This window comes from Globicephala melas, chromosome 13 (assembly GCF_963455315.2).
Source record: "Globicephala melas chromosome 13, mGloMel1.2, whole genome shotgun sequence".
Lineage (NCBI taxonomy): Eukaryota > Metazoa > Chordata > Mammalia > Artiodactyla > Delphinidae > Globicephala > Globicephala melas.
This window is the reverse complement of record NC_083326.1, coordinates 83,438,825-83,451,215: the sequence shown is the minus strand read 5'-3', so window position 1 is coordinate 83,451,215 and position 12,391 is coordinate 83,438,825. Positions and strand designations below refer to the sequence as shown.

The 12,391-nt window shown below is 40.5% G+C and overlaps 1 protein-coding gene across 1 annotated transcript; it reads right to left on the bottom strand.

Annotated features, from left to right (window-relative positions):
• Positions 1 to 1,163: 1,163 nt before the first annotated feature.
• TMED2 (transmembrane p24 trafficking protein 2) lies at positions 1,164 to 10,561 on the bottom strand. The gene is made up of 4 exons (XM_030860078.2): positions 10,274 to 10,561; positions 8,648 to 8,840; positions 5,748 to 5,855; positions 1,164 to 2,698 (listed from the first exon to the last, which is right to left on the bottom strand). The coding sequence occupies exons 1-4, from the start codon at positions 10,451 to 10,453 to the stop codon at positions 2,574 to 2,576; spliced, it is 606 nt and encodes a 201-aa protein (XP_030715938.1). The 5' UTR covers positions 10,454 to 10,561; the 3' UTR covers positions 1,164 to 2,573.
• Between the last annotated feature and the right edge of the window lie 1,830 nt (positions 10,562 to 12,391).

Below are 12,391 nucleotides of genomic sequence, written 5' to 3'. Positions count from 1 at the left end.
GAGGAAGTGAGGTCAGAGACCTAAACAGGAACACTGCAGCTTATTCCTGTGTTCACCACTGGATTGACTCGTGCACGTGTACATTCATTCAGCAAGCTTTTACTGACCAGCTATTATGAGCTGGGCCCATACCTTTAGCTTGGCTTGCTCCCTTACATCCATCAGGACTTTTCAAATATCATTTCAGTGATGCCTTCCTAATCCACTTACCCTGCTTTATTTTTCCGCCATATCATTTATCATTAATATGCCATATAATTTCTAAAAGGTAAATCCTAGGATAATGGGAATTTTTCTGTTCTATTTATCTCAGTGCCTACAACTGGTTACACACAGCAGTCATCCAAATATTTTAGGAATGAATAAATGGGGACAGTACTTATGCAAACTCCAGTCATTTCAAACTAGAAAGTGAAAGAGTAAAGCCTAAGGCAACATTTTCACTTTAATGCCATCATCACCTCCTCAAAACGCCTTTGACAACTGTTTTATAAAATAGGACTTCCAAACAGGTCTGAAAGCAAAGACAGAAGGAAAACGCATAGCTGCATTTTCATTTTGGGGTCTACTTACTAATTTTCTGATCTGGGGACCCTTTCCAAGCCTGCTTATTTCCATAATGAGGATTATAATAGCACCCAAGGTAATAGATGTTTTGAGAAATAAATGAGGCAGACCATGTAAAGCGCTTAGCGTCAGGCCAGAACATTACACAGTGCTGCATAAACCACAGTTTCTTTTATTACTAGCAGGCCCTTAGTGTAATAGAGGAAAAGGAAACATTTCTAAAGGCAGAGATCTAGATTCTGGTCCCATCAATCACTCTTCATCTGGGAGCCTTGGGCAAATCATTTGATCCCTTTTAAAGTTAGTTCCCACATCCACAAACCAGGTGGTTGAGTGAAAATAACTCAAACTTTTTTTCCAATGAAAAAAATACTTAAGATGTTAATAACACTAACCCATCAAAGGAATCACACAGGGAAACCTAAAATTGGGTTCCTATTCACTATCCTCAAGTTTACAGACATAAAGAGTAACATATTTATAACAGGCATCATTACTCAGAAAACATGACATGTCTCATTTCAAATATGATTAGCAAGTTGGTATTTAACAAATGTGAATTAATCGTTAATATATAAAACACAGAATACCAAGACTGTTTTTAAAAAGAATTGTTTATTTACTGGACCTGGGGCAGATTAGATACACAACCAATTTTAAATGTACATCTTTTAACTCAATTTTGAAGTGTTTTCACACACACACGCACACAAATTGGCATGCAACAGTTGTCCTAAGGTAAAACACAGTCACCTTAAACTGTTGCAAGTATTTTCACCCAAGGTTGAAAAATTGTTTATCCTGAACATGAAAACCTGTAACAAATTTAAATTAATTATATAAAACTCGTTACTTGTAGTTTTCCCCTTGCAAAGATCCAAAACAAATGTACAAGTAATCAATATACATCAGTCACAACATAATCCTGGATCATCCCCACACCAAAACTAGATGCTCCTTTAATTTTAAACCCATCATCAGAGGCCAAGAGAAAGTCATTTCGTTTTATACAAAATTCACATGTGCCAAAAAAAGAAAGACCCAAGAAAAACAAAAACAAACACCCTAGTACTGACAGTAATGCTCAGTACACTAATTAAACAGTGGCCAAAATGCCACTGATCAAAAATAAAATAGTGGCTGTATATCACTGCAAAGAAATCCAAGAGGCTTTTAACCCTTTGGCTTCACAAATCCAGATTTTTCCAATTATGTGAATGCATACCTCCTCCGTGCCAAGAGTAGAGAAAGTGGATGTGCCAGCATAGAAAGAAAAAGAACCACCGTTCGCTGCAACACCCAGAGAACTGGCTTTAATAGAGACTTCTTACAAGGTTAGGCAGAAACCAAAAAATGGTTATTAGCTGCTTGTGTCAACAATTTTAAGTGGAGGTGATTGAGTTCTAAGCAAAGTAAAACTTTAAAGGGGAAAAAGGTTGTTGGTTTAAGTCTTATCTTTAAAGCAAAAACAAGACAGACAAAGTATAAAAGTACCAACCTGGTAGCATCCTCTAGTCATAGAGCTCTGCCATTAGGCTGGATAGAACATGTCAAGATTCAGATTGTTGTTTCTGATAAGGACTCAACAACAAAATGAACCTTTAATGACTTGAACTGCAGGATAAGGGATCCCAAGAATGCAGTCATTTTTAGTAAAGTACTATCAGTAAAGTACTATCCTGAACAAACTGCATTTTACTATGAAAACAAAAGGAAAGAAGATATAATAAGGACTATACACCTAATTCCACTTACAGTGTTTGAGTTCTGGAAGGACCTGTATATGGAGAAAGAACTGAAATATGAAATCATGCCAATCACATGTCAAATTTTCACTGTAACTTTCCTAAAAAAGTGTTTTCCCCCAATATCTATTAATCACAAAGAAACAGAAGCTGTGAATGTACAGTTTAGAAAATAAAAACATAGAAACTAATGACATTATTATGACCAAGATGTCTGGTAAACAGTGAATTATGAGTTTCAGATCATCAGGAAAAGGCTTTTTAAACAACCCTCCGGACTTCAAAAAATCTCTTCAGGTAGTAGATCTGTCCCAATGTCATGGCAACTAGAACAAGAGCTTCAAAGAAGGACCAAAGGACCACTCTGCTGTTTGTGTTGTCATTGACTGTTGAGGACAAACAAACAAACAAAATTTAACAAAAAGAAAGAAAGAAAAAAAACAAACAGCATAGGCATCATAAATTATCCCCTATTCTTAACTCCATGTGAGAGTAATACTTCACACAACACTCAGAATACTCTAAATACCTCTGTCTTTTGTCCCCAAGCAACTTAACGAACTTAGAAGCAGAGAACTTTAGATCTAGATGAGACCTTAAAGATTCATGGAGTTCAGTCAAGCCCAATCTGATTATGCATGAGAAAAGAGAGGACAAGTGACCTGCCTAAGGTCACAGTCTAGGGTTAAAACCCAATCCAACACATTAGAAAGTCCCTGCATTACAATCCTTTTTGCTGAATCAGAAAATTGACTTAAAAAAAAAAATCAAGAGATTATTTCAAGATCACAGAGTTAACCAAAAAGCACTACCTACCAAGTCAAAATGTGTCAGTCTAAGTGCCTTTCTCTTTAAGCATTTATCCAATAAATATTTACTGAGCACTATGTACAGTACTTAGCATCTGCTCTAGATGGTGAGGTTTCTCAGTTTCATGGACCAGTACTGGCAGCTACTACTAGACAAACCTGTACTAGTCTCATGATTTACCCCATTTTTAAGCTAAGAATTTGATCATCAAAGGAACAGCCGTGACTATATTATTTTATTCCACTCAATTTATATCACATTCTTTCAACTTCCTGATCAAATTCCTTAACTTTTTAAAAGCACTGGGTAGTTTCTGATTTTTCTGCAAATGGCCAATACTAAAAACAATAATAATGAGCAATACAGTAATATAGATGAAAAACTGTCCTATTTTTAGATGTATGTATACCATTTATTAAAAGATAAACTAGAATTGCAATAAATACTGGACTGATGATCACTCAAAAAGAAGTGAAAAGCAATTAAATGTTTCCAGAAAGATAACTTGTAGTTATTCAAAAAAGTGGGGGTTTTTTCCAGACTAAAAACAGACACATGCCCAAGAACATTAACTAGAACTCTAAAAACCACCAACACTTACATTTTAGTGCTAATTCCATGGCATGAAGTTTATTTCTGCTGCAAACTTAGTAACCAATTTCTAGCATAACTGAATGACTAGCATCTTAAAATTTTTGTCTAAAAGGGGAATGGCTGAGTAAACACTTCAAAATATTAAGCAACCACATAAAAAGAAGTATTTATCTCTCCCTTCACTTATAGAAAAATGCATCTTTAAGCTTAAATAGAACACACTGAAGCATACTAACATAGGAAAGTAACCATCTAGGAAAATGTGTGTATATAAGACGCTGTTCTCTTGCCATTCACACATTAGCCTGATCTAAAAGCAACACAGAGCTATTACAATACCGTAGTGTAAAAAAAAGTCTCATTAGAGCCATCTCTGAGAAGCCAGTGTTATAGGAAGATGTACAAATAACAAACAACATTGTGGGAACTATTTGATTTGTGAAATTAAACTGAATGTCTAAAATTCTATTTTGTTTGTGAAACAAATACAAGAGTATCTCCATTCAAATTAACGACGAGAGAATAAGGTTGGATGTCCCCATAGACTGGAAGACTGGTGCTTCCTCTGGCTGCTGTGTTCCCAAGAACCTCCTATTTCCTTAAAGCCACCTGGCCTGAACTACTTAAACTACAAAGCAGTGAAAACTCTGAGTCCTCACACTTTGTTCACTGCCCTTCTCATCCCAGAATGGGCTGGCCCCCACCTGGGAGCAAAATAACCAACAGGTAAGGGAGAGAAGGTAGGGATTCTAGAGGGTGAGGAGATCAAGAGTGCAGGCAAGGAGAAGGAATCATGGTGGAAGAGGCAAGAGAGTATGCATAAAAGCCTTGGTCCATCTCAGGCCCCATTCCATCCCAAAAAAGGGAGAACAGAGGCACTTCTCCAGTCTGTTACATTTACTCATTATTCTCCCAAGGACAGGTGAAGTCTGCACTCTAGGTCTTAAAGGGCCCTTTCCATCAGGAGCAAGAATAGATGTAAGAGGGTGGGAAGAACAGAAATCACATCTTGAAGAAATTCAACCTGTTCTTATCTATTTGAGTCGCTCTTCTCTCCACTCCCTACCCCAACTTCAAAACAAAGATTCCAGACATAAGCCACTTTACATTTACAGACGAGCTTGCTCCCAGTGAGGTCTATCCCCAAGGACAACATGGAGGATGAAGATACTGAATGGGTGCGGACCTGGATCTAAAATATGGTCATCTGGTCTGTGGGTCAATATGGTACCTCTTAATTTTAAATGCAAAACCAACATAATTAATGCTACATCCTGGGCTAAAACAGGCTCTTGCAACCTAAGATGGGATTCCAATTATCAATGTTTCTGAAGACTAATACATTCTCAATTCCCAGTTTACAAACTTGGGAGCCCAAACTGATCTTCACCTGGTGAGTACCTCTATTCATGGTTTAATGCTTTCTATTTTAACTAGACTAAACATTAGGTTTTAGAAAAACAGCTAAGCCTCAGCATATAACATTTACCACACTGGCACAAAAGTTTCAGATGTGTGATTTAAAACCAATGCAATACTACAGGGAACTCTGTTCAATGTTATGTGGCAGCCTGGATGGGAGGGGAGTCTGGGGGAGAATGGATACATGTATATGTATGGCTGAGTCGCTTTGCTGTGCACCTGACACTATCACAACTTTGTTAATCGGCTATACTCCAATATAAAATAAAAAGTTAAAAAAAAAAAAGCAATATCCATTTTTCAGTGTTTTTCCCTTCTGCTTTACGAAAACCATTAGCTTACTCCCTAGCTGACCATACATTTTTTTAAACTCTTAAGGTTTGGTTCAGAATGAATGTCCCAATAATAAACTAGTCTAGTACAAAGTTCTACAAAGAAACATGTATACTCAAAAAATATCTTTGCATAGATGTTTTTTTAAGTCAATATTTTAGTATGTTTATGTTTGCAAAATTTCCAAATGAGGAAAATACAAGCAAGCTCTTGGGTAATACACCATCACCAATTCACGGCCCCCAGACACAGCCCCCAGTCAAATCATTAACTTACTTGCTCTGTGTATTCTCTCCCGAACTTCCATGTATTCCTGTTCATGCTTTACAGCTGTCATTGCCACTGCGAGCTCATTAATCATTTCTTCTAGCTTGTTCTGGTGAGCTACAAACGGATTTGAAAACAGATTAGCTCATACTTGGTAATCTCTTTCTGAAAAGCAGTAAAAAAAAAAAAAAAAAAACCAAAAAATTCCTCCAGAGAAGGCATACAAAAGAAGCTATTTTCTTTTAACTTTTTAAAATTTATTTATTTTATTTTATTTTTGGCTGCGTTGGGTCTTTGTTGCTGCGCACCGGCTTTCTCTAGTTCCGGCGAACGGGGGCTACTCTTCGTTGCGGTGCACGGGCTTCTCATTGTGGTGGCCCCTCCTGTTGCGGAGCACGGGCTCTAGGTGCGCAGGCCTCAGCAGTCGTGGCACACGGACTCAGTAGTTGTGGCTAGTGGGCTCTACAGCACAGGCTCAGTAGTTGTGGCGCACGGGCTTAACTGCTCCACGGCATGTGGGATCTTCCCAGATCAGGGCTCAAACCCGTGTCTCCTCCATTGGCAGGCAGATTCTTAACCACTGTGCCACCAGGGAAGCCCCAAAATAAGCTATTTTTAAGAAATGGCTCAGACATCATTTTGGACCACTGATGACAATTTAATTCTCAACGCATTTTTTCAAGTTCATTCCCAGTAGAGAAACCCTTTTCAGAGTAGGAAACATACTATACAACGTTTACTAACTAAAGGACTACAACCCTAAGAAATGTCTTCCAAGGAATTCCTAACTTAAGTTCACTAAACTCACTGCTAACCATAGTGGAGAAAATAAAAAGACTGGGGGGGGGGGTGGGGAGGAGGTGCCACAAAACATAAAATAAACAAAACCCTAATAATAATCCTATAAATAATGATATTTAAACTAAATCAAAATCTACTCTTAAAAAATCATATAACTCTAATGTTAATTTAGGAGTAGTATCAAAACTGACTTTTAATCTTTATGAAGCTGAGCAGAGAAAAACATGAAGATGCTCTGAGGAAAATCCACACCAACTCAACATTCTTCTATTATAGTCAAAGCAATAATTTCACTACAGTGGGAAACAGCAGGCACTGCAAGTGAAGAAACAAGCTCTCAGCCACGCAAGGTTTAAAAGCAGGTGTTCTCTTTAGCAAGGTAAACTAACAGTTCTGAAAAATAAGTGTATGCTTCTACGTAATGCTGTATTATGACAATGAACAAACAGGTATGAAAAAAATATACCACAAGGGAAGACTGCATCGGAGGGGTTTCTTCAGGACTGCCCAAGATTGGGCCTCATCTTGAATTCCAAGATAATTCCACAGATAATCCTACATTTCTTAAGAGAAACCAAGAGCCTCTACCATTTTAAGGTAGTTGGGCTGGAAGCACAAATGATCCCTCACTAGCTTCATGTGAAAAGCCCAGGCACTAGGTGGAACCTTTAGAGAAGTGTTTCTCAGGAGAAGCACTATGGACATTCTGGACCACATAATTCTTTGTGGTGGGAAGCTGTCCAATGCATTGTACAACCACCAACCCAGCCACGAGAATCAAAAATGTTTCCAGATACTGCCGAATGTCCCCTGGGGGGCAAAAATCATCCTAACCTGAGAACCACTGCTTTAGAGGAAAGCTTGATTTTATAGCTGCCATTCACTGATATTAACAAGCAAAAGCGAGAATTTTAAATATCGTGTTAAAAGATTTAAGAAGAGTATTCACATTCATCAGCCAACATTTTCTGACTATTTAGAAAGGACTAATTTCCAGAAAGTGAACAAAGTCAAAGCCCTTTAAAACTCCTAATTCTCCTTGAGAATTAGCCAAGTCCTGAATTGCAAATGACCCTGGAAAGCAAGCACAGAAATTTCTTAGTAGTATGATTCTCTAAATTATAGATTTCAACACCTAAAAACAGTTCACCTTCTTTATGTAAATACTCTACTAAGTGCTATCTAGGGCAAATGATATCACATTAATACTATGAAGTACTATTAAAGCTACTACTACTACTACTACTAGTTTCCAAAAATCCTGAAATGTACTGTGCCCAAAAAAAAAAAAAAAAATCCTTACATGCTGGTTCCTGGTAAGCAATTTATCCAGAAGAATCAATTTAGGGTTCACTGCTGGTCAGTTGAGGAATAAAAATTAATCCAACTGCAACATATGTCTGACAAAGCTTTTGTCACCTTATCTAGACATGGCTCCTAGAACTGCATTTCACATCTAACCAAGTTTCAAATGACCTAACCTGTATCTCCTGTAACCAAATAGAAAACCACCAAAAAACAACCACTCTAAAACTCTAAATTAGCTGTAGGGTTTTTTTTTTTAACTAAGAGAAAGAACACTCTCATGCTAACAAACTGAGGTTAGAAAGAAGGAAAGCAGAAATTAGACAGTAGCCAACAAAAATATGCAGAAAGACAGGATGCTGTCAAAAATCAATCCACATACCATCCCAGGTATCTCCACCACCTGAAGAAAAGTGTAAGATATAAACACACACATACAAAAAGTTTAGCTAAACTAATCATGTATACAAATGAGCAACTAAAAATGTATATACCAGAATAAGCAAATTAACAGAACAAACAACCTAAGACACATGTAACCTACATGCTTAAAAGAGCACAAGTGACTAAGCTGCCTGAAATAGCAATTGTAAAGAAGTAAAATATAAACATGAACCTCCAATAACTTCTTCTTGTTAATTAGAAGATTTCGATAAATAAAAAGTATATTTCACAAAAGGTTTTTGGTCATAAACACAGTCAGAGAACCTAAAATATCAAACACTCCACTCAGGTGGATAAAATGCACAGAATTAGTATTAACTCTTAGAATGTGTTATCAATCTTCTGAATGTTCATCTCACCTTCTGTTTCCATGTCTTGTCCTTTGGGGGCCTCCCCAATATCAATGGTGAACATCACTATCTTTGGAGTCATGGTGGACATCCTATTGCTAAAACAAAACTTATATGTTCCATCCATGTGAGCAGCAAATGTGTATTTCCCACTGGACTCCCGGTCTCCTTTATAAATTCCTTTATTATCAGGCCCTGTAATCTGGAAGCAGGAGAGAAACGCGTGAGATAGCTCAAAAGATTTAAAATCGTAAGTGATGTCTGTTGGCAATAGAACATTCTCTAAGAAAATGTAACCTGCCGTTGGCTCCACTTCAGTTACTGACAGTAACCTCTTTGGGCTGCAGTTCTCCCATTTAAGAAACAAGGCTCTCCGAACACCTTTCAACTCTACATTTGTCTATGTGACAACATTTGTCTTATTTGTCCAACTTAAACGTAAACCCCTCAGAAACACACCTTACACTTGTCTTCAAGTGGCCCAACACCACCAACAAACAGGCAAATATGTAGCTGTTAATATCAAAACCAGAAAAAAAGAAATCTCTTTAAAACTAGAATTTTGAGCAAGCTACACATCTAGGTTTTCCTGATTGATCTGCCGGTAAAGGAATCTGCTTCATCTGAGATGCCTAAAGGCCTAAGGGAAAGGACTAGGTTGGAAACTGGGAGCCCCATGTTCTCACCCCAGTGTGTTACCCCACTGTTAGGCCTTGCTCAAGTCAGTCCCTCTTATGAAGCCCGTGCCACCTGTAAAACGTGCAGACTGAAATAGCTGATGTCTTAAGATCTTAGCTAATTTTAACAGTCATTCCTTCCGTCATCTCCTTATTTCTGGACTTCACTTGTTTTGTGCGATTTATGTCCCACTCGGTTGATGGTCACTGTCAGATGGAAAATCCTTAGACCCAATTAATCATACTAATAGGTTATTTTAAATAGTAATTACATCTGGTTTCCTAAAAAGAAAGTCAGAGGCGAGGCATTCCCTGAACTTAAAAATAGACACAGGAGAAATTTTAGGGACTGCTAGTTTCTTAAAATAATTTTCCGTTTTCTCCAAATACTACGCTGCAGTCACTTCTAAACTGCATGATCCAATTCCACTCTCCTAGTCATGAGATGGCTAAACGAGGTATCCGGAGATTTGTGTAAGAACGAGTTAACTCGGGTTAAAAAATAAAGTCAAACACAACGTGAACCTGCCTAGCACTCCTCCATAGCTTCCGATTTACTTTTTCAGAAGTTTCCATGCCACGTCTCAACTTTAATTTACGCTATGAAGGGAAGCATCGAGACCTGCCACTAGCTAAACGCGACTGTGAAACGCCTCCTGCGCCCGGAGCTGACACGCGGCGCCTGGTCGACAAAGCTCGGCGAGAGGTTCCAAGGGGAACACGCCGTTCAAGCTGAGAATCCAAAGCAACCACGCAACGGCTCCGTATCCCGAGCGGAGCCCGGAATCCGGGCGGGCGCGGGGCAAGGGACCGTTTGGGGGTCGCCGGGTGGCGGCTCGGGCCCCTCCCAGTACTCGGACAGCGGCCTCCGTGTCCCGCTCCCCCCGCGGGCCCCGGGTGCCGACAACCCCAGAGCGGCCGCGCGACCCCGCCTCGGCCGCGGGCAACGCGCCCGCACCTCCACGTCGATGTCCAGGAAGCCGCCCTCGGCCACCTCGAAGATGAGGCCCATCTTGGTGCCCGAGGTGACCCGCTCGAAGAAGCACTCCTCGGCATGCGCGTCAATGCTGACGAAGTAACCCGAGGCCGTGGCCAGGAGGGCGGCCAGGAGCACCAGCAGCTCAGCGAGCGTCACCATGGTGGGGCTGGGGCCGAAGCCAGGACCGGGACTGCGGCCTCCAGAGCCGCCGTCACCGCTGCCACCGCTGTCGTCTCAGCCGCCGCCACCTCAGCTCCGCCCCTTCCGGCTGCGCCACCCGAGGGGGCTGATGCGGGCGCCGTGGATTGGTGGGCGCCAGTTGCTGCCACGTAACGGACGCACGGCGGCCGCCGAGGGACAAGGCAGCTCTGCGCTGCCCGAGCCTGGACGGTGGCTCCGAAGGACCAGAAACCATCGTCCGTATCCCTATCCCGTTCACGTACAGCCTCAGTTTCCGTGAAGCACACTAGAAAGCGGTAGTATCAAGAAACCTCTTCCGCCCCATGCACGACCTTCTTAGGATTATCCACAAAGACGGCGAAAGATTTGGAGGCAGCAATAGAAGTGGAAGGAGGAATGGGGCTGAAGCCAAGGACTTGAGATTTTATGTTAGCCTTCCTCACCTCGCAACAACTGACTGGGGAAGGATGGGGACGGGTATAGACTGGGAAGGGGCACGAGGAAACCTACTGCGATGTTGGAAATGTTTTATATCGCCACCTAAATGATGGGTACATGAGTGTTTACGTACGCTTTTTTTAAAACTCAGGAAGCTGTATACTTAAGAGTAATGCTCCGTATTTTACTGTATGTATATAATACAACTACAAAAAAACAAAAAAACTTTACCTTGTCTACATCCTCCAAAATTAGAAGTCTCTCACCTCCCCAAAGTCTTGCTGACACCCCTTTAGCTCTTGCCAGCTACTAAGACAATTTTTTTCCAGTCTTTGCCTCTTGGCATACTCCTACTCATCCCTCAAAACCCAACTCAGATGGCCTCTCCAGACCTCCTTCTGCCAAATACTAGACCACTTCCGCTGTGTTTACAAGGCAGATTTGTGCCTACTGAGTTATCGTTATTTACCAGTCTGTGTCACTCATGAGGCACTAGTCCTGGCATGTCTGTACTATGCTCTTAGGCTGTAGCATAGGGCCACAAAAAACCTCACTCATGACATGTTAGCTGACATATCAAGTTCACTGAACCGGCCTGAAGATGAGATATGGATTGTTACTCCAGTGTTGCACATAGCTGTGTGACCTTAATTATGTTCCATCACCTCTCTGAACCTTAATTTCCCTATCTATAAAAAATGTGCCACCACATTCTTTGCTTATCTGGTAAAGTTATCATGAGGATCCGGTGACGCTATGTACATAAATGTGCTGTGCAAGTTTGAGGGATTATTTCTTCAAAGGCTATCAGGCAATAGGGGGCAGTAGTGGCCCAGTATCCAGTTTCCCACTCAGGTGTCAAGAAACAGGTGCAGTTTGGGTGATGGAAGGTTCCTGGCTGTGACAATGTGTTACTGAACTCAGAGTTCTAGTAATGGTCCCCTGATTCCCCACCTTGCAAAAGGCCCTGCTTTTCCTGGCAGGTCAGTTCCATAATGTTATCCTGGCAGCCTTTCACTGGAGGGAGGCTCAGCCTAGAGCTTGCTTCTCCAGCCTCACCAGTCCATTTAGAAGCCACTATTTCCCTATAGTAAATCTCTTTCTGCTTGTACCTTAAGAGGTTTCCTATTAAAGTGAAATAAACTGACAAATATAGCCATTTTTTACTTCCCAAGCAACCCAACTCTGTAGAAAAGTACCAAGAACAATTCTGTTTTTATCTGGATGTTAAATGTTAATTTTCATTTTCAAACTGATTAAATAACATACTAACTCCACTTGTCAGGGATTTAAAATGTGGACACTTAGCATCTCAGTGGACCACAGTGAATTGTATATTATGGGGGTTTTATTATGTAAGTCATGGGACCCAAATCCAAATGCCTTCAGGGATCAGGCAGTTTATATGAGATGGCATCAGCTTAAGGCAATAGGGAGTAGGGAGGAGTGTGGCAAACTGAAGCATAGATGCTGTCTCTA

Excerpts from the sequence above, each read along its gene's own strand:
- TMED2 (XM_030860078.2), bottom strand. The coding sequence starts at position 10,453 with ATGGTGACGCTCGCTGAGCTGCTGGTGCTCCTGGCCGCCCTCCTGGCC. Across the intron at positions 5,856-8,647 it reads ACAAGACATGGAAACAGAAG|CTCACCAGAACAAGCTAGAA; the intron begins GTGAGATGAACA and ends ATCCGTTTGTAG. Across the intron at positions 2,699-5,747 it reads GGAGAGAATACACAGAGCAA|TCAATGACAACACAAACAGC; the intron begins GTAAGTTAATGA and ends TGTCCTCAACAG.